This window comes from Panthera tigris, chromosome A2 (genome assembly GCF_018350195.1).
Source record: "Panthera tigris isolate Pti1 chromosome A2, P.tigris_Pti1_mat1.1, whole genome shotgun sequence".
NCBI lineage: Eukaryota > Metazoa > Chordata > Mammalia > Carnivora > Felidae > Panthera > Panthera tigris.
Genome location: NC_056661.1, coordinates 108,355,812 through 108,381,436, shown reverse-complemented (window position 1 = coordinate 108,381,436; position 25,625 = coordinate 108,355,812). Strand labels below are relative to the sequence as shown.

Genomic DNA, 25,625 nt, shown 5'->3' with positions numbered 1-25,625 from the left:
TCCCCTCCAGGCTATTTTCTCACCCTCTGAAGAACTTGTAACTGGAGTGGAATAATAACAACACTTTAGCATTTTATACGGTTTTACAACTTGGAAAGGCAAAAATGTTAACACTTGAAAATATATGGATCTCTCATTTTAATTAATGAGCTGAATCTAATCTGTGATTGCAAATGAGGCTCAGAGAAACTTAATCTGAGCACATTACTGCACAAATGCAATTAGTAGTCTAGTACATGTGAGACTTTCCCATATAATATCTTCAACCAAAATGGGGCAAGTGTTCAAAGTGTGCATATTTGCTACCAAAGCTTTTCTACAATTTTATTTTTGGGTAATTGGACATAGCATTCTCTCCCTTTCAAAAAATGATCCCACTACAAGATTCTCATTTGGAACAATTGTAGTCGTGTAACTTGAATTAGATGGCCATGATTGTAAGTAGAGGTCGCTTCAACTGTTGTGACAGGAAATGATAAGGACGTTATATGACCAGGCTGGCCAACCTAGAGAACTAGAAAAGGCAACCCCACCTCAGGGCTGACACAACTCTGTGCTCACATACTTGCTTAACAAGGGAGACGCAGGCTGGATTTCAGACTCCACTCACTTCTGCACCAAGCACTTTGTTCAGGGCATAATCCTGTTGACTCCCATAGGACAACCTTGATTGGTAACTTCCAAATCTTGTCTTGTAAAATAAATCTGATTAAATTATTGAGTTCTTACATTTAGCAAATTGTCCATTTAGTTGCACATCTAGTTCCTTCTGCTCTCTAAGAAATATTTAGGCTGAAAGTTATAAAACCATAAGCTCCAGACGGGGTCTTTTTTGTTTACTTTTGTGTTTCCGTGTAGCAGAGGGTCATATAGTGAATGTATGATAAATATTTATTGAATGAATGAATGAATGAATGAATAAATAAATGATAAATATTTATTAAACAAGTGAATGGATTGATGCTAAACAAAGAAACAAGGCATGAGTTTAAATGTTAACATTTCTTTGTAGTTTGGTTAAGTCTCTGAGACCTGCGTGCCCACCATTAAAGGGGAAATCATTCTAATCAGATCATAGGATTTCTGTGAAGATTTAAATGAGACCATGATAAGAAAGCATATTCTCAACAGGAAAGACATTCAAATATGTTGTGATTATAATGATTATTATTTAAAATGTCATTTTTTTAAAAAGTAGGCTTCCTGCCCAGCACAGAGCCTAAAGCAGGTCTTGAACTCAAGACCCTGAGATCAAGACCTGAGCTGAGATCAAGAAGTCGGGTGCTTAACTGACTGAGCCACCCAGGTGCCCCAAGTTGTTTTTCAAATCTATTTACAACTTAGCAGAATTTTCTAGACTGCATGCATCTCAATTCATTATGTAATTTACATAAACCACAGTAATACCATTTTTGTTTTTATTGCTGCTTCCAAATAACATTAATGTCAAGAAATGCTTTTTCAAAACATGTCTGACGGAGTTAGCTTACTATTTCAGACAATCTTAAGGGCTAGCTATTAGCCCATTTTATGGAAAAATGAAGGTAAGTGAGAGTTCCAGATCAGTCGTTTAATCCCAGAAGCATTTGTTCCGCACAAAAGGGCCAGATAATTCCAATATGCAGGCCAATCCTGACTATTTCCCAGACCATATCACATTTCATAAATAAGCCTGGAGTTATTTGCATGTTAAAAGGTGTCTGAGGGGGCAAGACTGCCATGTTGCCAGCTCCAGGGGACACCATTCAGTGTGTAGGCAAGATCAATGTGCCCCTTGGACCTGTACTGTGCAAGAGCTCTGAGAAGAACAAGACAGGAAGTAACCAAAGATGATGAAAACCTAAGTAGAGGAAGCAGAAAAGAAAGGGTGGTGATAGATATGTACTAACTAGTGAGTGGGTGAGGATAATAAGGGAGGGCAAATGGTCTTGACCAACTGCCCAGTTTGTGGCCCGAGTTGGTGTGCTGAGGGGAGGGATGGGGTGTAGGAGTCAACTTAGATTACTGTTTGTTTCCTAAACATCTGTCTTCAACTTCTTTCCAAAGGAAAAATCAACAAGATTTTAGATTAACAATGACAACAACAACAAAACATAGAGCTCACATGAACTTGGTGTCATTTTAACATTGGGGTTTGAACAACCTACCTATGAGCATCTAAGTCATTTTTCCCCAATACAGTAGGTGTAACTGATTAGCACTGAAAATATATGAAAACTTTAATTACTCTATGAATTGATCTGATCAGAATCTCCACCATCAACACCATTTTACACATACTCAAAACACTGTTTCAGGCAAGTCTGAGAAATAAATAGAAAATAAATAGGAAAAAAACACATCAACTTCACGACATTATGTAAACAAGTCTCCAAACTCTAAAGTTTGAAAGCCCACTCATTGGGCTGAGTGTCTTTTCCCTTGGTACACCCAAAATAATTTGTCTTCTGTTCTACCTGTGTACAGGTTATTTACCCTTCAAGAATATAAGCTTATTAGGAATGCAAGCCGGTGCAGCCACTCTGGAAAACAGTATGGAGGTTCCTCAAAAAACTAAAAATAGAACTACCTACGACCCAGCAATTGCACTACTAGGTATTTATCCAAGGAACACAAGAATGCTGTTTTGAAGGGACACATGCACCCCCATGTTTATAGCAGCACTGTCCACAATAGCCAAAGTATGGAAAGAGCCCAAATGTCCATCGACAGATGAATGGATAAAGATGTGGTATGTACACACACACACACACACACACACACACACACACACTGGAGTATTACTCGGCAATCAAAAAGAATGAAATCTTGCCATTTGTAACTACATGGATGGAACTGGAGGGTATTATGCTAAGTGAAATTAGTCAGAGAAAGACAGATATCATATGACTTCACTCATATGAGGACTTTAAGAGACAAAACAGATGAACATAAGGGAAGGGAAATAAAAATAATATATAAACAGGGAGGGGGACAAAACAGAAGAGACTCAAATATGGAGAACAAACTGAGGGTTACTGGAGGGGTTGTGGGAGGGAGGTAGGGCTAAATGGATAAGGGGCATTAAGGAATCTACTCCCGAAATCATTGTTGCACTATATGCTAACTAATTTGGATGTAAATTTAAAAAAATAAAATTAAAAAAATAGTATGAGCTTATTGAGCAAGAACTATGTATTATTTATTTTCCCAACCCATTTCACACTGTCTTCCACTACGTAGGTCACCTCCTTCCTGGGGGTGATTCAGTATACATGAATGAAATTTTCTGTTCACCCACTGGAAAGCTTTAAAAATTTTTAATTTTTTTGGTGTCAGCTTTATTAATATAATTTGCATACCACATACCACTCATTGTTAAGTATTCAATTCATGTTTTTTAGTATATTCAAAGAGTTGTGCAACCATCATCACAGTTGATTTTAAAACATTTCATCACTCCCAAAAGAACCCCTAATTCTTTAGCTATCACTCCCCAGTCCCCCCTTTCCCTCCCAGCAGTGGACAAACAGAAATCTATTTAAAAATAGTGAACTCTCAGTGTTGTTATCACAATAGATGTATGTATTCTGGACACATCATATAAATGGAATCACATAATATGTGCAAACATTTATATTTTAAATAAAACCAAACATACAGGTGTAAACATGTAAATCTTTTGTCACTTCCATCATTTCCCTTTGAGATGCCATATCAATTCTCCAAAAAATGTTTTCCACCTGTTATTCTTTCAAAAACGTATTTTTAAAACGAATAAGATTTAGTCTTCTTTTCAGGAATATTTAAGTATTTAGTTATACCACTGATCTAATTGAAACTTAAAAAAATGCAACCTTTCCTGTGTTACTACTATTTTAACTTATGGCCATATAAATATACAAATGAATACTTAGGCTCTTCAGATTGAGCATTCCCTTTAATTCCTTCACTGTTGCATCAATGTCCGTTAGCTCATTGTGGTGTAGCAGGAGGATATGCAATGAAGGTAGAGAGTGCAGGCCTGAAAAACATTATTTTGTACAAAATCTTAAATGCTTTTAATGCTAATTAAACATGCCAATTAAACAAAAGCAAAGAACACATTTCAGCTGGTAAAAGGAGTCACTACTAATGATGTGAATTGTCATTGAGAATACAACAAAACATACGACTTTGAATGATTGAGTGTGATGTGGGAATGTAGAGTCAATTTCTTCCCACTGTTATTGTTTTACATTTTTTCCTGTAGCTATCATTTTTCTGTTTGATTTCAGAGAGGTTATTTTCTTTACTCTTCTTTTTATTGTGTTTTGTTTTGTCACTGTTACTTAGATTTATAAGGCCAATCAAGGGAATAATTACTCATTTGAATTGGTACTTTCCCCGAAATTGCGCAGCTAAATATTTTCTTCACACAATAGGAAGAATATTCACATTACTTTTGTTGATTCTAAATTTCACATTTCCCCGCATTTTTAGCATAAATGAAAGTGGGTTGTGTCTTTACTATAGCCACATCATAGTTGAATTGGAAGTTTTCTTTCTTCACAGTACATGAAATCATGGTGGATCTTTTTTTTTTTTTTAATGTTTATTTATTCTGAGAGTGTCTGTGTGCAAGCAGGGGAGGGGCAGAGAGGGAGATCCCAAGCAGGCTCTGCAGTGTCAGTGCAGAGACAGAAGCAGGGCTCCATCGTGCAAACTGTAAGATCATGACCTGGGCAGAAATCAAGAGTAGGATGCCTAATGGACTGAGCCACCCAGGTGCCCCGAACTCACGGTGGATCTTAAAATTTATGGTATTTTGATCCTATGATACATGATATTAAAAAAATGTTTTGTGCTGTACCTTTTGTATTTCATGATCATAGTACATCATGTACTTTTATACCTGACTTGAAACTGTCAGCTTAGATACGTAAAATTAATTCAGAGTGAAAGAGGAATTTGTCTGGCAAAAATTATAGTCACTAAAAACATTAAGAGTATTTATAAAATCTTCATAAAGTTTATAAAGTTTGAGTGGAAAAATTTTTATTTAAAAAAATTTTTTTAACGTTTATTTATTTTTGAGACAGGGAGAGACAGGGCATGAACAGGGGAGGGTCAGAGAGAGGGAGACACAGAATCTGAAGCAGGCTCCAGGCTCTGAGCTGTCAGCACAGAGCCCGACGCGGGGCTAGAACTCACGGACTGCGAGATCATGACCTGAGCCGAAGTTGGCCGCCCAACCAACTGAGCCACCCAGGCGCCCCCAAAATTTCTATTTAAAACATTCTTTTACATTTTGAATAAGGTATATGACAATATTTCACTAGAACTGTAGTCTAAAGCACATTTCTTTCTTTTTTTTTTTAACATTTATTTATTTTTTGAGAGACAGAGTACGAGCAGGGGAGGAGCAGAGAGAGAGGGAGACACAGAATCCAAAGCAGGCTCCAGGCTTGTCAGCAAAGAGCCCGACCTGGGACTCAAACCCAGGAACTGTGAGATCATGAGCCAAACTCGGCACTTAATTAACTGAGCCACTCAGGAGCCCCTAAAGCACATTTCTTAAAATGAAATGTATATGAGAGCATTTTATTTTTATGTATTTATTTTTTTAATGTTTATTCATTTTTAGAGAGAGAGAAAGAGAGCGCACATGAGTGGGGAAGGGACAGAAAGAGAAGGAGACACAGAATCCAAAGCAGGCTCCAGGTTCTGACCTGTCAGCACAGAGCCCAATGTGGGTCTTGAACTCACAAACTGCAAGATCATGACTTGACTGGTAATCAGATGCTTAAATGACTGATCCACACAGGCATCCCCATAAGAGCATTAAAAAAAATAGATTTCACTACATATTACCAACAGAAATATTAAAATAGATCATTGCCTGCCATTAGCTATATGATAGTTACCAATTATTACTCAATTGAAAATCTATTCAAACAGCAGAAAAAATGTAAGACATACCTTCTATCTCGAATATGGCATTGTTGTTTAGATATAGTTCTGTCAGACAATAGTTTCTAGTTAGAAATGTTACTCCATGGAGCTGAAAATGAGAGATAATAATATATTTTCTATAGTAATTATATATATAAATGTGTATGTATATACATATATGTATAAAGTTATAATGAGATCATAGAAGTTTGATGTTTGCTGTTATTATTATTTGTCACCTATTGGTTTGGGCCATGATTTCACATCTGGACTGTCTGAGGACTTTGTGATGAAAAGGGTGTGTTCAGATCATTGAAGACAAACCTTTCATAATGTCTTGACCAAACGTCTTTGCATGGTTTTCGAGGCCCCTGTAATCTGGCCTAGCCCCTTTGCTCTATCTAACGTTGTTCCCTCCCAGTTCTGCCTCCTGCACTCTCATTGGAGGTGGTCCCGTGTACCCACTGATTCACCATCACACATTATTGAGTGACTAGTGTGTGCCACGGGCTCTGTCCTCAACAGTGAAGCCATTTCTGCAGCTGTGTGTGAGTCACGCCTTCTCTTTAGCCTGCTTGACTTTTCTCTCTACATTTCCCATAATTCTTAAGGATCAGCCATTGGCCGGCAGAGTGAATCAAACCATCCTTGAGTGGACCTCCGTAGGAGGTGTCCCCTCCTCGGGGGATTTGCTGAAACCATCCTTTGATCTCCTGGCATCTCACTACTGTCTTCTTCTCACCCTGTTTTGACCCACTTTTTGTTTCACGAAACTTGCACCTGCTCCAGCTCTTGGAGTCTATGAACCATCTCTGCTCCTCCAGCTCAGTGTCCTTCTGTAAGCAGATCTCAGTTTAGCAGAGGATGGTGTAATCTGAATGCACACAGGAGGGCAGGCCCAGTGCTAACAGCCTGACCAGCCACAACTCTTAGGGCAAAGAAAGGGCAAGGCACAACATCATCCTGTTGCTTAACAGCCCATCTTTTTAAACAAGGACTTTCTTGACAACCTCCACACCCATGAACCTCCATTGTCTTGACCACTCCCACACTTCATTTGACTTCTACAGTTAATCACTTACTTGATAGTTTTATGTCTTCATTAAGGAAAGGAAAACCATATTTCTTCGGTATCTTATTGCCTCCACCCCCTCCCCCATTTTCCTAACAATATGGTGAAGTCACATCTTATTTTTAAGATCAGTTTTGAAATTTAGTTATATGAACTGCAAAGAGTCAAAAGCACTCTTGAAATTCCTCAAATGAACCATTAAGTACTATACCCAGGAAATGGGGTATTCCACTCTAAACTGAATGTCAGAAGTGGCTCTGTTACTCTACCAAAACTCCATTAAAAAAAAAAAAATTGACTCTATGACTTGGGTAAAATTTAACAATTTGTTTGAGTTGTGAGGACGGATGAGTCAGAGGCAGGGCGGTATCTTCTAAAAGCTGCAGGTAAGTGAAATATAAGGCTATCTGTCTACTTAGTACAGGATCTATCAGGGAGACTATTCCCATTAATAGTTGTTGACCAAGTGCTTCGTATTTTATAAATACAAAAGTATATGCTCATGATTATACATTAGTTTTAAGTGTTTATTAAAGCTTATCATAGGAATTATTATCAGTGAAATGTTTTTGGCCTTTGATGGATTGATTCAGATAGATGCCAACCGTGTGATTGAGGATTCATTGCGAATTTTAGTCACGCCCTCTTATAGCTCAGAAAAGCTATGTTAGATTTGTGTCCCAAGTTGCACAACTGATTTCTTTAATGAATTGTTTTTTATTTTTCTGTTGTTGTTATATTTGCAACATTTGCAAATTATGAAGCTATAAAAGGCACATGTGCTGTTTATCTCATCATTTTACAGATTCATCTGCACCAAATTATGTCAGCGCCCATGCAGGAGGACCACCAGTAATTTCACCACAGCTTTTGTTAGGTCATACGAGGGGCTGTGTTCTTCCCAGGTAGGAGACCTACCAACACAATGAGGGGCGGATCCCAGTTGGCTTCCTATCCCTTTCTACTCTTCCTTCTGGCCTCCTGACAGCAACTCACTGGCTTCCTTCCCCTTACCACTCCCTGATCTAATGATAGCCACACCCGACATAAATATAGAAAACAAACCCCATTGGAAAGCATAACTTTGTCTTCTCTTCTTTTCCAGTTGCCTGCCCGACCACACATTGACAGAACATTTCTAATTAGTCAGGGCTTTAATTTCTCTTGCATTACTTATTAACGCAGGAAGAATACTAATAAACTCCATAATTTCATCTTGATTATAGCATCACAGTTTTCACAAGAGCATTAATGTCATTGTACCATGATGACTGGGATTTTAAGACTGCACTGTTTGTTGGGGTGAGATGCATAGGAGAATGGGAGGAAAGAGATAAAGCCAGACCATGAGGACCCTGGGAGCTATTACAAGATTTTGTGCACAGGAGTGTGACTGTTCAATTTTATTTTAGAAAGAAAATGGCAGAGAAGAAAATGGTCTAGAAAGGATAGTAAGTATAATGGGAGGAGTTGAAAAAAAGGGTGTTACGCTAATTCAGAAGAATATATGGTGGCCCAGAGTAAAGTAATGACAGGGAGAAGAGAGGTAGAGGGTATTGAGAGAGAGACAGCTCTAAGGTGGAATTCACAAGACTGAATAGGCATTGCAATGTAGTAAGCTGTTGAAGGCAAGATCTAGGCATGAGAATTGGACACATGCTGATTGTTCTGACATTCATACTGACAGTGTTAAAGTAAAACGTTATTATAGTTATCCATTTAGAAAAGTCTACGCTATTAATTCTAAGGATCGCCTTAGGATTTATATTGGATGTGACATTTCACAAATCATTTATTTTAGCTCAAGACTTGGCACATAACAAATGCTCAATAAATCACAGCTATTATTACTTCACCATTATTATTATTATTTTTAGAGAGAGAGAGTTGAGAGTACTTAAAGCACTTATAGGTAACCACTGAAGTACTAGTGGAGAAAAAATTATGCCAGCATGAATTTAGAATTGAAGAGGCATTCATTTATTTATTTTTAAATGTTTATTTCTTTTGGGGGAGAGAGAGAGAGAGAGGAAGCACAAGCTGGGAAAAAGGAGAGAGAGAGGAAGAGAGAGAGAATCGCAAGCAGGCTCCACACTGTCAGCACAGAACCAGATGTGGGGCATGATCCCACAAACTGAGATCACGACCTGAGCCAAAATCAAGAGTTGGACACTTAACCGACTGAGTCACCCAGGAGCCCCATGGAGGCATTCTTTTAGAACAGGGCTTCTCCACCTCTACAACTACTGACATTTTGGGCCAGAATATTCTTTGTTGGGGTTGGGAGGGCTGTCCTGTGCATTATAGTATGTTTAACAGCAAATCTAGTCTCTATCCACTAGATGCCAGTAGCACACACACACTCCACTTGTGACAGTCAAAAATGTCTCCAGAGAGTGCCACATGTCCCCTTGCAGGGGAAAGAATGGGGGTGGGGGTCTGTGTGCAAAGTCACTGCTGGTTGATAACTGCTGATTTAGAGTCAAGGGAAGAGGGAAGAGTCATATTTATTAAATGCTAACTATTAGTTGGCCCCTGACCTAGATGTTTTTACAGACATTATCTAGTGTGATGCTTACAATAGCCCTTTGTTATTTGTTTTATCCCTTATTTATCTAGGAGGAAACTGAGGCTCCGTGAAGTTAACCAACTTTCTCAAGGTAACAACAGAGCAAGGATTAAAATCCAAGTCTGTCTGACTCTTGGATCAAAAACTGGCCTATAGTACACCATAATTTGGTTCCTTAAAAAAGAGGAACCTCTATATAAAGTAACCAGAAGACATTAATTTGAACATACATACTTTGAAGTAATAGAAAATATTATCAGTTTAAGTAACGGAAAATACTCTATAAATTATTTTTCTACTATATCAGCAATGTTTTTCACCAAAAATCATATTTAAAATATACCCAAAAATATTTGGTGTGAAACTGACAAAAAATAGAAGAGAATTAATCTCTAAACATATATGTCCAGTGTATACTGAGCCAACTAAAATTCCATGATGTATATTGTAAAGCTACTTGAAAAAAAGGTAGTAATCCAAATAATTCTTTACCAATATTTAAAATAGCACATTAAATATTATTATTTCATTTTTCAAATGCTCTAAGCCGTTTTTAGAACAAGGTATGTTTTACATAAATGAATAAATAAATATATTTATACCCAAACCTTATTGAAAGAACCAATTAAAGTTGTATATATTGGCTTTTGGAATATTTTTCATCACTCAATCTAAAAGTTTCCATTACTCAAACTAAGAGTATTTTCTATTCAAAATATTTTCAAATTAATGTCTTCTGGATGATACGTATATCAATTTATTTAATCTTCATGATAAACTCATAAGGTAAGAGTACTATCATTACCTTATTTTAAGAAGTGAAACTGAGGTACAGAACTGTTGAGTAACTTGTCCAAGATTACACAGCTAGCATATGGCAGAACTGAGGTTGACTCAGGCTCCAGCGTCCTTGCTGGGAACCACTGCACTTCATTACCATCCAGAGTAGGAAGCTGAGCTGTCAGTCAAGCTCATTTCCAGGCTCAGCTTGAGTCACTGGCTTGACTTGCCCCATTCACTTGATCTAATGTTGATCTCTTGGGTAATATGGGTATCTCTCAAAAATTGCTTGCACCTGGCTGACCTACAACCTACCAAGTTTCAAAAACCTAGGGGCAAATCACCATAGGCCAGTGATTAAAAAACACGATGGGGGGTGGTGGGGGCAGCGCCTGGGTGGCTCAGTTGGTTGAGTGTCCAACTTCTGTTCAGGTCATGATCTCACGCCTATGGGTTTGAGCCCCACATTGGGTTCTGTGCTGACAGCTCAGAGCCTGGAGCCTGCTTTGGATTCTGTGTTTCCCTATCTCTCTGCCCCTCCCCTGCTCGTGTTCTGTCTCCCTCTCTCTCTCTCTCTCTCTCTCTCTCTGTCTCTCAAAAAATAAAATAAAGTGTTAAAAAATTTTAAAAAATGATGAAATTCTATAATTATGTGTTACTTAAAAGGGTATATTGTTGTATGTTTGATGACAGAAATCACAATATCTCCTAAATTTACATAAATGTCTAAGTATTAGTTGGGTAGAGTTTTAATACATATTGAATTATGTAGGAGAAGAAAAGAAAAAAGTCAATATACTTCCAGGATTCCTAAGTTCATTTTTATGGTGCTATTGTAGAAGAAATGAAAACAATGCATTCATTTGTATCTCAGTTCAAAATATGTACAATATGTGAAAATAAAATCTATACATTAAAAATATTCAGGAATAACTATATTTATCCAATACAAAGACTTTTATTCTCATGTTTTCCCCTCTGTATTCCATGTTATTGAAATTTTTGTATATGCCCTTTTACAAAATAGGTTACATTTTTTGGTTAAATCATTTTAAATCATAACTAGATACACAGTGTAGATATCTATGAATTTCATAACCATTCAGTGAAGCCTTATTTAGGTTATTTATGTTGATTTACTTTTTTGAAGAGGTTTTAAATATTTGGCAAAACATAATTCTCTCAACAAAGTTGACATAAAGGATAGAATTAATGTTGACCTGAGGCAACAGAAACATGTAAGAGCCCAAATTATATGGAATGCATGTTAGTTCATTTTATTCCTTAACAGTTCTTATGCTCTGCCATGGGATTTGTGCTGCTCTAAATTTGTTTTTCAGAACAAGGTATGTTATATATAAATGAATATATAAATATATATATCCAAACCTTATTGAAAGAACCAACTAAAATTCCATGATATATGTTGTAAAGCTACTTGAAAAAAAGTAGTAATTCAAGAACTCTTTACAAATATTTTAAACAGCACATTAAAAATAATTATTTCTTTTTTCAAATTGTGAATTGCTAATTTTGAGCATCAATGTCCCTTCCTAAAATAATCAGATTTGTGCTATTTACAAAATTCTCAATATGTGCTGAATGCTTGGGAGATAGGAAAGAGTAACGTATCTTAATGGTGTAGAAGAATGAGTCCAGGATCTTTCTTTCTTTCTTTTTTTTTAATGTTTATTTATTTTTGAGAGAGAGAGAGAAAGAGAGAGACAGAACATGAACAGGGGAGGGGCAGAGAGAGAGGGAGCCACAGAATCAGAAGCAGGCTCCGGGCTCCACGCTGTCAGCACAGAGCCCATCGTGGGGCTTGAACTCACAAATCTTGATATCATGACCTGAGCCAAAGTTGGATGCTCAACCGAGTGAGCCACCCAGGTGTCCCAGAGTCCAGCATCTTTCTCAAAGCAATTTTGCTTATTTTAATCTGACCATTCTCTGGTTAGTTAGTATGGAATATGTTATAAATAAGTATTTCAATTATTTTTTACATGATGAAGTTTATGAACAATACCTTTGCCAGAAGAGGTACTTTTATTTAGATTTAGTTTGTAAAATGTGTCACCTATTTGGTCTTTGCTACATGGCAGAAACTCAGATTCCATTTTGACAGTTGCTTGGTGAAGCAATATACGGGTTTTTCATCAAGTGCTTCTTCTAATCTGAGACAAATGAAATATACCCAAGTACTGGCCGTTCTTCCAGAAATAAAAGGATACTAGCATTGTGGCACCAATATTAAGAGTTCATTATTGGGGCACCTGGGTGGCTCCGTCGGTTGTGCGTCCGACTTTGGCTCAGGTCATGATCTCACAGTTCATGGGTTCGAGCCCTGCATCAGGTTCTGTGCAGACCGCTTGCTCAGAGCCTGGAGCCTGCTTCGGATTCTGTGTCTCCTTCTCTCTCTGCCCCTCCCCAACTCACGCTTTGTCTCACTCTGTTCCTCAAAAATAAATAAATGTAAAAAAATTTTTTTAAAAAAGAGTTCATTATTGAATGAATTAAAAAACAATTTTTGAGGTGATGAGCCCAAACACAAAAAGATCAAAAGTATAGACCACTTGAAAGTGTAGTATAAAATGCAAATCACTCAACTTCTCATGGAAGGTTGGTAAGGATTAGCTGTGGACCTAAAATTCCCTCAGTCAGTTATTCTAGAAGATGAGACAAAGAAGGGGGTATTTAAAGGGCCTCGGTTAATGTGCATCTAAGAGCAGCAACCTCCCACTAATTACATGAGGAGAGATGAGAAAAGGTGACCCAGAAATGGAGGTGCTGCAGAATTAGTGAATATCTATGCAGTATGAGGAAGAAATGGGCCCTCAGAGAGCATAATAAAGGAACCAGAGTTGCCTGAGCAAACCTAGGAAAGCTGGGGAATTGGAAGCAACTTTTACCTATTGAATCTGCAAGTCTAGGGTCAGATTAGATGCTCCAGTTTTATCACCCACTAGAGAATGATGAGGAAACATACACCTGCTTCTAGCCATGTTAGGTTCCAAATACACCAAACTACATTCATTGCCTCCCAAGAGTATAGCTTTCTCATATTCCATTCCAGGTAGTTTGCAAATGCCATGCCCTTACCATGAGTAGAGAGAGCCACTCCCTCCGCCCTTCTTAATTTTATCGTTAGAGCAGGTACCATCACATTTATTGTTACATTCTGTCAGTAGCCTAGCCATAAGTACAAAACGAGCCACATCAGACAGGATGTTTTGGCTTCAGGTAACTTCTGAGCTAAACTCAAACTGGCACATAGATGAGAACACTTATTACCCCACATACCAAGAAGTCCAGAGGCTATGAGAGCCTCAGTCCTAGTATCACAATGAGTCTCTGGGCTGTACTTTTCTCTAAATGTTGCTTACATTCTCATGCTGAGAGAATGGTTCCTGGCTTCATATCTAGGCAAGAAATTATCGAGGAACCAAGGGACCTCTCTTCTAGTGCTCCCTTTTAGGACTGAGGAAACGTCTCACAGAAGCCTCCTAGCAGATGCCTCCTCCGTCTCTATTACCATAATTGGGTTATGTGCCCATTCATTGACTAGCCACTCACAAGGAGGATGGGATTATCCCGATTGGCTTAGACAGTATAGGATCCATTCCCTGCAACTGGTGATGCGGTATCTACCTGATTAAAAAAGAGAAGTATGTACCAAAACCTAAATTCAGATTCTGCTGTTTAGGTAAAAAGAAAGAATGGATATTGGATGGACAACCAATAATATCCAATACACATTCCTCAACAAAATTCTTGAGTATAAAAGAGTAAACAACAAAGATGTGTTCATTTTACTTTACCACTTTGTGCCTTGGTTTTTCCTAAATAGAGGGTAGTTCAAGATACTCTCTAATGTAAGAACAATGCCAGTCACAGATTCTGGTCATTGTTAACAAAATGTTGCAATTCTAAATATTTACATTCCTGTGTCAGTGTTGATGTTTTTCACTGTATTTTCACACATCATTTCAATGCTGGTATATTAACTTCTTTGCGGTCATCCTAGTGCTATCTAGATTTTAAAGAAAAGTAATAATCGTGGGGCTCCTGGGTGGCTCAGTTGGTTAAGGGTCTGACTTCGGCTCAGGTCATGATCTCATGGTTAGTGGGTTCGAGCCCACAGCAGGCTTTATGCTGACAGCCCAGAACCTGGAGCCTGCTTCAGATTCTGTGTCTCCCCCTCTCTCTGCCCCTCCCCCGTTCAAGCTCTGTCTCTCTCGCTCTCTCTCTCTCTCTCTCTCTCAGAAATAAGTAAACATTAAAAAAAATAAAATTAAATAAAAAATAAAGAAAAGTAATAATCAAAATTTTACACATGGATTTTGTTGAAGTACTATCATAGCTAATATGTTCATTGGAGTTTGGGATCCTGAATAAGACTTCTTTTTTTTAAATTAATTAATTTTTGAGAGAGAGAGAGAGAGCACAGGAGTGAGCAAGGGGCAGAGAGAGAGGCAATCCCATGAGGTGCAGAGGGAGATAAAGAGAGGGAGAGAGAGTGCAGAGCCCAGAGCAGGGCTTGAGCTCACCCAAAGTGGGGCCTCAACTCACTGTCCGTGAGATCATGACCTAAGCAGAAGCCAGATGTTTAACCAACTGAGTCACCCAGGTGCCCCCTAAATTAAGGCTTTAATTTTTTATGGACTATAAGTATTCAGCAGCTTAGCAACCAGCCAATTATTGACCCATAGGAAAACTTACAGGAGCTCATTTACTTATCGAATGAACACCGGATTTTTGGATAAGGTATCTTTTCATTGCTATACGAACTAAGTAAGTCTATTTTTTAAAAGAACAAAGTTAAATGATGATGATGTTGGAAATAATATAGTGAGTTTGTTGAATGTACATAACCAGGCACATGAAGAGAAATCAGCCTCCTCCATTCCTTCCCCACCCACTGCCCTTCAGAAACAAAAGAAAGTAAAATAGTTGAGTGTGTGTACCATCCTTTCCTATGTATATAATGTGTCTCAAGTCAATTGTGTGAAAATTCAATGACTGGAAATGGGGTAGTGTTCACTAACACAAAGCTAAAAGATATTTAAGAATCCCTAATTATATCTTTCCCTGTAGACACATTGCTGATATTTGTACACGTTCTTTCCTTCAGAGATGAACACCACAAGAGGCACACGTGAAAAACAAAGAGTAGTCAGTTTGGCCATGCTTCTGATGATTTCCGTCTTTTTCTAATCAGAGGTCGCACACTGTGACCCAGGATCATTTTTGGCAGAGTGTTTAAAAGAGTTTTAAACTTGCGTGCCCTTAGGTGGTGCGTACACTTTCCATTTCAGTTGCTAGTCGCCTGGGCCTTGAAGGTGATTTGTTTGTTCTCTCAGAAATCATTTCAAGCTCACGAAACTTATACTTACACTTAATATGAGAAGCACTTTCATTTTCCATTTCCCACTTAGTTAGTTAAGAAAAAAAAAAGAGAAGACTGAAAATGCCATGTAATATTGAAATGCTTGTATAAACATGACTGCTTAGGGATTCTGTGCTTTGAGTCGGGACTACTGTTGACAAGCAGACTACTGCTGAAAACTGAAATTATTTCTTTTTAATCAGCTGGTATTTGAAAGTCGAAATTCAGAATGTTAAGATTGGATCATGAGTTCATAATGAACAAAACACAAGCTGTTGGAAAGTCAAATTTTTGAAAGTTGAGAATAACCGACTGATGATTGTCTAAGCTCGCATTTTAGTTCAGTTCTGCTCTTTGCCTTGGAAAGAACTTGGAGCCCCAGCCAGGCACCCACTATGGGGGAGGCAGTGGGAGGGCACTGCCTCCCAAACTCTAGCCTCCAAGAGAACCTTTAAGGGCCATACTCAGTGAACTTCCCTGCAGTTGGGGACATGGTGGCTTACCGTCTGGCACTTCCTGAGAAAGTAGATTGGCTTAGGTCACTGGGAGGTGACCACCTGCTTGGCTTCTGACAGCAGGAAAAAGGTGTGTGAGTGCTGGGAAGTGCATGCCAGACCACTGAAGGAATATTGATCTGGGGTACTTTACAAGGGATGCTGCCCAAGGGCGTAGTTTGCCACAGCCCAGAAACTGTCAGTTTCAGGTACCACTGGGATAAAAGGGGAGGAGGAGCTGGGAGAGGCCAACGAAGAGGAATTAGACTTGAAAAAACCTACTTTGGAATAATCCATTAAAAGAAAAAAAGTTGACTTTACACATCTGTTAGTACCAGAGGGTACAGATCATGTAAGAATTTTGTTTCTTACTTAAATTAGGAGTATAGAATATTAATACTTTTAAAGATTAGCTTCATCAAAAACATGAAATTAAGATTGTGATTTAATTATAGAGCTATTTAAAGATAAAATAGAACTACCTTATTGTGATGTAGCCATAAGTATTTTAATTTTTTAAACCTAGAGAGATCAATGACTTCCGTCAGTTCCCTGGAAAGGAATGAAAAAAATTAACATTAGCAACAATTAATTTAATTTAATTTAATTTAACTATTAATTAGCAACAATTAATTTATTCATGGGTAAGGTGGGTCATATAGTAGGTCTTTGGAATAACTGTAAAGGCCTCTGTCTTTGTTCTTTCAAAGTTGTTGGCACACCTCTCTACTAATTTCCAGAATACCATCGCTATACTTCATTCATTTGAATTAAGATTTTGTCAGCCAGTTAAAGAAAATACTTAAGGAAAACATTTGATCACATTCCTAGAAATTTACATCTCATTGTGATTACATTTATTGGCACTACAATTAAAAAAGGAGATTTGGGGGCACCTGGGTGGCTCAGTTGGTTGAGTGTCCGACTTCAGTTCAGGTCACGATCTCACAGTTTGTGAGTTCGAGCCCCGCTTTGGACTCTGTGCTGAGAGCTCAGAGCCTGGAAGCTGCTTCAGTATCTGTGTCTCCCTTCCTTTCTGTCCCTACCCCGCTCACTCGTTTGCACTTTCTCTCTCTCTCTCTTTCAAAAATAAATATTAAAAAAAAAAAAAAAAAGGTTTTACTGGGTACAGGGCAGAGGGGGAAAAGTGAGTGTGGAAGACCTTGGACTTGCACATAAATGTGGAAAACACCATCAGCTCCTACTTCCACAATGTCTTTGAGGTTCTTACTTTGGGGTTGTCCAGATCTTGGCCACATTGTACTTAAGACATGGAAATGGCAGTATGTCAAAAGACAGAGACTAGGTAGTGTTTTACTCTTCCTTTGTTGTTTATTAAATATGGGATCAAAATATCACCATCCTTTTTGAATTATACAGGTGGTCCTGAGTCCTGTTGCTATGTGGCTCACTCAGCAAAGGGACAGGCCTGGGGTGGAGAGGGGGAATTATCAGTGAAGTGGGCAAAATCCTGAGAATAGTCAGCCCTTGACTGCTATGGGCTCAAATATTCAGATCTCTTTTATTTCTAATGGCAGAAACTGTGTGCCCAGGCTGGGTACGTACACATATATGTCTTTATCAAACACTGCATAGAGCACACACTCTGTGGCAGGCACTTTTCTAAGCCCTTAAAAATCGTTAATGTTAATTAATGTTATATACATTAACTCATTGGTGGTAACATCCTTTCACAAATTTTTGTGTTTTTTTTTTTTTTAGCTTTGCGACACTGAGGGACTAGTATTTTCCTATTTTTTGTGAAAACGTATTTTCTAAATCATGCAAACAACATTTCTAAACAAAAGCAACTTTCTCACCAACTTTTCACGTGGAGAGATTTCAAAATTCAGAAAAGTTGAAGGAATAGTACATTGAAAGCTTGGATAGCCCTCACAATTTTTAATATTTTGCCACACCTCTGCTCGCTATCTCCAATCTATATAATATATGTCCTTATTGTTTGATAGTTTTCTTGGTGAACCATTTCAACATAAATTGCAGACTTATCGTAGGGCTCTCGCTCTTAAACACCTTGAGCATGCGTATCCCTCAAATAGGGACATTCTCCTGCAGAGGCACAATACCATTATCACCCCTAAAAATTAAATTGAATTCAAGAATATCATCTACCATGCTTTTCATATTCAAGTTGTCCCTGTTGCTCCTGCACATCTTTGTTTCAATCCAGAATCCCATCAATATTCATGCACTGCATTTTTAGTTGGTATACCTTAGTTTTGTTAAATTTAGAATAGTCACTCCCTCTCCTTTTATTACCTTCACACTGACTTTGTGAAGAGCCCAGGACACTTTTCTGAGAGAATGTCTCACATTCCTGATTTGTCTGATGGCTTCCTCATGATTAAATTCAAGGAGGGCCGTTTTTCAGTTACAAAGGTAATGATTGCCGCATCACATTATGAAGCAAGTGATGCCACTTTGCCCCACTCTTGGTGAAGGAAGTTCAGTCATGGGGTTCAGGCTGCATCTGCCAAGTTTCTCCATTGTAAAAGTATATGAATGTTGTCATTGAGCAGTTATGTGTGGGGCAAAACTCTAACAACTATGTGTATGTCTTGTCCCCCAATAACTTATTCAATGGATTTAGCTTCGGTTGATGATACTTAGTGAATCAGAAGATTTGGGATTATAAAATGCTGATTTTTCTGATGCTCTCATTCTTTTTACACTTATTAGCTGGTATTCTGTTCAATAGGTGATGGGTATCAAGGAGGGCACTTGTGAGGAGCACCAGATGTTATATGTAAGTGGTGAATCACTAACTTCTACACCTGAAACTAATATTACACTGCATGTTAACCAAGTGGAATTTCAGTAAAAACTTGGAAAGAACATCCACCCCTGCCCTTTCTTTCTTTCAGTCATTCTCTTCCACACCTTACTTGTATTTTTTTCTTAAACGTTTTCCGTTGTTGTTGTTGTTTTGTTTTTGTTTTTGTTTTTGTTTTTTAATTCTCAGAGTATCCCAAACAAAAGACTTCAAGCAGAGTGCATGTCCTTTAGACATGCACTCTTGGTCATTGAACACTTCTCTGGTACACAAATCAACTCCTAATAGGAGACTGATATGCATAATGCATTCTCCTCCACTGTAGATATGTAGCCTATTTCTGGGAAGAAGAATTTGGATCTTGGTACACCTAAATTATTGCACTGGGCAATAATGATAATACATTAACTTCATCCGTTCCCATGAGAAATAAAACAATCATTATGTGGTAGGAGAGAAACTCAAGTCCCACTTAGAGGATTTCCCCAAGGATTTCCCAGAAGGGTTATTTTAATACATTAATACTTTGAAATATCAATTGTGTCAAATTAATGTCATTAATTTTCTTGTACTAGTTGTATTATATAAGGTAATAAAGTTGATTCCCTTTTAAAAGGACTTTAATTCAAGTCAAAAGGGTAAATTCTGCACATAAACCTGTTAGAAATCAATAAAGGGCTGTTGCCCTTTATTTCGGGGTGATGCCAGTGGAAGACAGAGAAGAAATCCTACGACTAATGATGGCAATGACTTATGGCGACAATAACATGTTAGTTCTGTTGTCACAGTATGCATTCTCCATGATTACTCAAGGAAATAGTTGATTTTGTTGTTGTTTTATTTTGTTTTGTTTTCCTGTTTGGCAACAGAGACTCCAACAAATAACCTAGTTTACCCAGTTTAATGGTGTCCGGGCTGAGAAATACATATAGTTTTTGTACCCAGATGTATTAAATGATAACTTAGTATTCTTAGGATATAAAATGTATTGTCCTTTAGTTGAGAAGACCAGTAATTACTCACTGTCAGAGGATCAATATTTCTATTTTTTTCTAGTGTTTTAAAGCTTTTCTTATTGTTATCTGCTTACCCTTGTACTACACAGATGTTAAAATCATGAAAGGCTTAGAGATGCGATCTTTGGCCACATAAAATATGTATTATAAAGCTAATTGATCTATAGAGAGATTCAAAGCATGACTTTAAGTGTGTCAGAATTATCTACTATATCTGTTCCATTCTAAAATACCCATTTTTAAAAATCCTAAATTGGCCAGCTCTTTTTTCCGTTACTATAAAGAGATTTAGAAACGTTACCAAGATAAATATTTTTCTCTGCACTTATTAATCTAAAAAAATTATACATCACAAAAGAAATATGTTTATTAATAAAGGATTTCCACAAATCACCAGCAATAAAGTGACTGACTTCAATGATAGATAGAGTGAGACATTTGCTTTAAAAAGTAGCTGAGTTCCAAAGATTACATGAGTCGAAATATGTCTAGCCTATTTTAAAATAATACATAGAATTCATAGAGATTGAAAAGCATGAAAGGGGGGAAAGAAGAGTAGGAGTAGGGTCATTGTTATTAAATTCCAAGTATAGCCGCACAGATGTCACTTGTTGGCTAGTAAAAACTGTGGTCCAGTCCAACCCATAACTTCATCTTCCTCCTACACATGGGGTTCTATCTCAGGCATTGTGACTGCTCTGTAGAAGAGCCCACATTGCCTCTCCCACCTTGGGGAGTTGGAGGGACATGAAAGGGGGTTGTTACAGGAAGAGGTTTTCTTACTTACCTGTGAAATTAGTATAGGGGTTGTTGGCTAGGGGTATAATACAATAGGATTATTATTATAGTACAGAGGTATAATGAGCCGCCATTCTGTAATAACAGTAATAATATTAACTGTATTAATGCTCACTGAGTGCTTACTGTCAACCAGGCCCTCTACTTTCTACTATCACACCTAATCTTCACCCAACAACCTTGTGAAGCAGATAGCATTGTTATACTCAGGCAGGAGCCATGGTAGATAAAATATGGGTCCCATTTACATGTGAATTTCAGAGAAACCCAAGGAAGTGTAAGACATACTTAATACTAAAGAAAAATTATATTCATCTGTTTCTCTGAAACTCACATATAACTGGACTTGCTGTATGTTTATTTGGTAAATCTGACAATCCTAAGTTTTATGGCATGCCCAAGATTACACAGCTGGAAGAGACAGAGCTGGGATTCACACTCAGCCTGGCTCCATAATCTTTGTTTTTATCTATTTTAATTTCGCCTTTCTAATAGAGACGCCAGTGAATGGTAAAATAATTAGAGGTTGGTACTTGCCTAGCCAGTCCTTGGGGAAAACAATGGAAAAGAACATGTGAATCTGTGAAACATTATAATATGATGCTCTTCTAATTCTTATATAAAGGACACTTACTTTTGAGAAAGGAACAGCTCAAAGACATCAGCATCCCTCTTGTGGCCACATATCTTTAGCTGATCTTCAACTGCCTGATAACATATAATTAATCTGTCAAGCCACATTCCACTGAGCAAAAATACAGAGACATTTGCAGTCAATAACAATAACGTCTACAAGAAGATCAAAAGAAAGGTGAATAAGGAGGCAACCACTCTAAACTAATAAATTTCAACACTACAATTATATATTATTTAATCATTTTTGTGGTTGAATTTCATTATCCTTAATCCTGGGCACAGATGGTAAATAATTTTTTTTTTTTTTAAATTTTTTTTTTCAACGTTTTTTATTTATTTTTGGGACAGAGAGAGACAGAGCATGAACGGGGGAGGGGCAGAGAGAGAGAGGGAGACACAGAATCGGAAACAGGCTCCAGGCTCCGAGCCATCAGCCCAGAGCCTGATGCGGGGCTCGAACTCACAGACCGCGAGATCGTGACCTGGCTGAAGTCGGACGCTTAACCGACTGCGCCACCCAGGCGCCCTGGTAAATAATTTTTAATCAAAAAGAAAAAAGTTTGTATGTGTACATATTAACCAAAAGCAAGTTTTTTTTTTTTAATGTTTTATTTATTTTTGAGAGAGAGAGAGAATGTGAACAGGGGAGAGCCTGAGAGAGAGGGAGACAGAGAATCTGAAACAGGCTCCAGGCTCTGAGCTATCAGCACAGAGCCCGATGCAGGGCTCAAACCCATGAACCATGAGATCATGACCTGAGCCTAAGTTGGACGCTTAATCGACTGAGCCACCCAGGTGCTCCCAAAAGCATGTTTTTGATTTTCTATGCGGCCGAATGATTTGGTCTTTAAATATTCTTAAATGTTCTTTCAAACATGAAGAATTCATATTTGGTAGCTTTTTCATAAAGCTTACAGAAGATCCTTGGTATCACCATTGCAGGTAGAGTAGGATACAATACATATTATTGTACAGGTGTTTCACATTGTAACTTCTCAATAAACGTCAGACCAATGAATAAGTGAATAGATATCATTTCCCTTTCTTTGCGAAGGAACAGTATCTTCATTTTTCACGAGTTACTAACATACTTGCACCGTGGGAATTTTTGATGGGAAAGAAGTAATTTTTATTCCCATAGGCTTTGTTTTGAAAATACAAATCCAACAACAGCAATTTAAGTGCTTTGCTTTTTCTTTTTAAGAGCCTTTGCTAAATTACAAAATAACATTTACAAGCCACATGGCCTAAAATGATACAGAAAAATTAAAGCCCATCTATAATTTGCCATGAAGGAGTAAAGCTAACAAGACACAACAAAAGTGGAAAGTATAATTGTTGCACTACTGGAATCTTATAAACATTGTAATTATCAGAGTCAAAACAATCACCAAATTTCAGCTGGGATTTGTCGTGGGTGGTGAGGTTGTGTTGTCAGTGATTTATGAAATTTTGACAATAGCTTTGTTATTTAGTAGAGGACGTTAAGAAGAGTTAGATTTAATGGAATGAACAAATATTGAAAGAAGAGAGGAAGATAGATATACCAGGGATTGAGAGTCACTGTTAATGTATTTCCCAAACTTCCTTTGTTACCTTGTTACACAAGGTGGATCTTGGGGCTTAGAGAACTCATTGGCTCAGGTGGAGGCATTTCCATCAGGGCATTTTGTGACTCTATAAAGAGCAAGCTGAATTGGGGGCTTGGATAAACCCACTGGATCAGGCTTAGGCATCTGGATCTGGATATTTTAACTTAATCTAAACTATCAGCTTCTACTATAAACAGCCAATTGCAAGTGTGTTAAAGTGTTTGGGATGTTAAAATCCAGCCAAAGTAGAATTAACAATTTGCAGCTCTCCATGAAAGTTTTAAACGGGCTTTTAACTCAATTCCGCCATTCTACACCTAGCACTCAAAAATATACTAGTCTGTATATGTGCGTGTACCTGCACGCACACACACACACACACACACACACACACACAATGTGAAGTTCATTGTTCATCTCAGCATACATTTTCTATATTTGTGAAATATGCCCCCTTTATTGGAATATAGGTTACATTAACATGTAACTTCACAAGAATATAGTGTAGTAGCTTAAAAATATATACAGACAGATATCTAAACATATAAAGATATCCAAAAGTAAAAATGCCATTGGCAGTATAACATGTGCTAATACCATTTTTGTTATCAATGACATGTATACACATACATGTGTGCATTTGCACACACTCCAAGTCGGTAACAAAAGTTATCACTTGAGATCATGGGGGACTTTCATTTTCTAACCTGTACATTTAAAAATAATTTTGGGATATTTTAAGAAGTACATATTAATTCAGTAATTGGAAATTGACACAAACTTTGAAAATGTAGAATAAATATTGTAAGGATTTGAGTCAAATTTTGAAAATGAGATGAAAAGGGAAATTGAAACAATCAGCATAATATGCAAATCGCTGGTGTAATTATTTACACAGCTTTTAATCATGGTATGTTTCTTTCCAACCAAAAATTTGGTATGAATCTAGTAACAAGTATTAATGTCAAAGTGCCAAAGAACACGAAAACGTGCCAAGAAGTTTCAAGTTTCAGAGCATCCGTGGTGGAGCAGTTCCAGGTCCCAATCAACACACAACTTCACGAGCAGCATATCCCTTTCATCTAAAGACGCACAACAAGCATTCATTCCCTGAACTCTGTTTCTATTGTGGTAAAATATATATAACATGGAATTTACTATTTTAATGGTACAGTGCTGTGGCATTGAGTGCATTTACATGGTAGTGCAACCGTGGCCACCATCCATCTCCAGAAGTTTTTATTCTTCCCCAGATGAAACTCTGTACCCGTTAAACACTAACTGCCCACTTCCCCCTTCCTCCAGCCCTCCGGCAACCATCCTTCAGTTCTCTCTCTCTATGGATTTGACTACTCCAGGTACCTCACCTAAGCGGAATCAGACAATATCTGTCCTTTTATGCCTGGTTAATTTCACTTAGCATAATGTCTCCAGGGTCCACCCATGTCGTAGTGTGTGTCAGAATTTCCTTCTTTCTTAAGGCTGAATAATATTTTTTCATAGGTATTTACTACATTTTGTTGTTCCATTTATCAGTCTATGGACACTTGGGTTGCAACCATCTTTTGGTTTTTGCCAATAACGCCGCTATGAACATGGGTGTACAAACATCAATTTGAGTCCCAGTTTTCACTTCCTTTGAGTGTAATATACTCCGAAGTGGGATTGCTGGATCATATGGTAATCCTATGTGCAATTTTTTGAGAAAACATCGTACCATTTCCGTAGCAGCTGCAGAAAACAGCATTCTTTAAGATGGACCATTTTTAAAATAGTGGTTCCATCATTTGCTGAACCACAGACCCCCGAGTGCTTAGTTCAGGTGGTGACTAGTTTAGTTTATTAGACTAGCGAATAAATGTAGTGATGAATCAGGTAAGGTGTCCGCTGTCTGTGAGTAAAGCTTTTACTCAGAGAGCACAGGACACACAGAGCTGTAAAGGAAGGTTACAGGTGTTAAGGGATATGGGACAATGAGGATATGCTCTGATGAATACAGAGGGAGAAGAAATTACTGTCAGCCTAGGAACTCCACGAACATTTCAGGGCATGAGTGACAGTTAGGCTGGACCTGAAAGGGTAATGAGAAATTAAAAACAGAATATTGATGAGCGTGCTTCTAATCAGAAGGGAGCAAATACACAATGGAGAAGAAGCAAGGAAAGAAAGTATGACACATGTATGGTTTGTGGTCTTTGAATGCAGTGAAAGGCCTGTGGAAGGTAATTGTGAGAAATATACTAAGAAAGGTGGATTGGCGTCATATTATCTGTGCTCGGAAGTGTGCACTTACTCACCGTGCAAACAAAACTTTTATAGGCCCGAAGAACTCAAACTTAAAATCACATGTTGTATGTAATCTGTAACTTAAAATCAATTTCATTTTATAAGATATATATGAAATACATATTTTAGCAACATGATAAAGTCAGCGCAAGAGAGTCCAACAAAGTTCTCTTTTTTTCCCATCATAACTACATCCATGCTTTTAAACACTCTCCAATATCAAGTCATTTGAAAGACATTTTTCTTCCATCTCTTTTGGTGCCCTTGCTGTGCTGGTACTCTAAAACAA

The 25,625-nt window shown here is 37.7% G+C and overlaps 1 protein-coding gene across 1 annotated transcript in view; it reads right to left on the bottom strand.

Annotated features, from left to right (window-relative positions):
* The window catches only part of LRRC72 (leucine rich repeat containing 72), a 42,104-nt gene that overhangs the window by 14,333 nt on the left and 2,146 nt on the right, over nt 1–25,625 (bottom strand). The window contains 4 exon segments of the mRNA XM_007089086.2: nt 3,893–4,003; nt 5,941–6,022; nt 16,697–16,766; nt 21,457–21,530. Coding sequence (XP_007089148.2) covers nt 3,893–4,003; nt 5,941–6,022; nt 16,697–16,766; nt 21,457–21,530 — 337 coding nt within the window.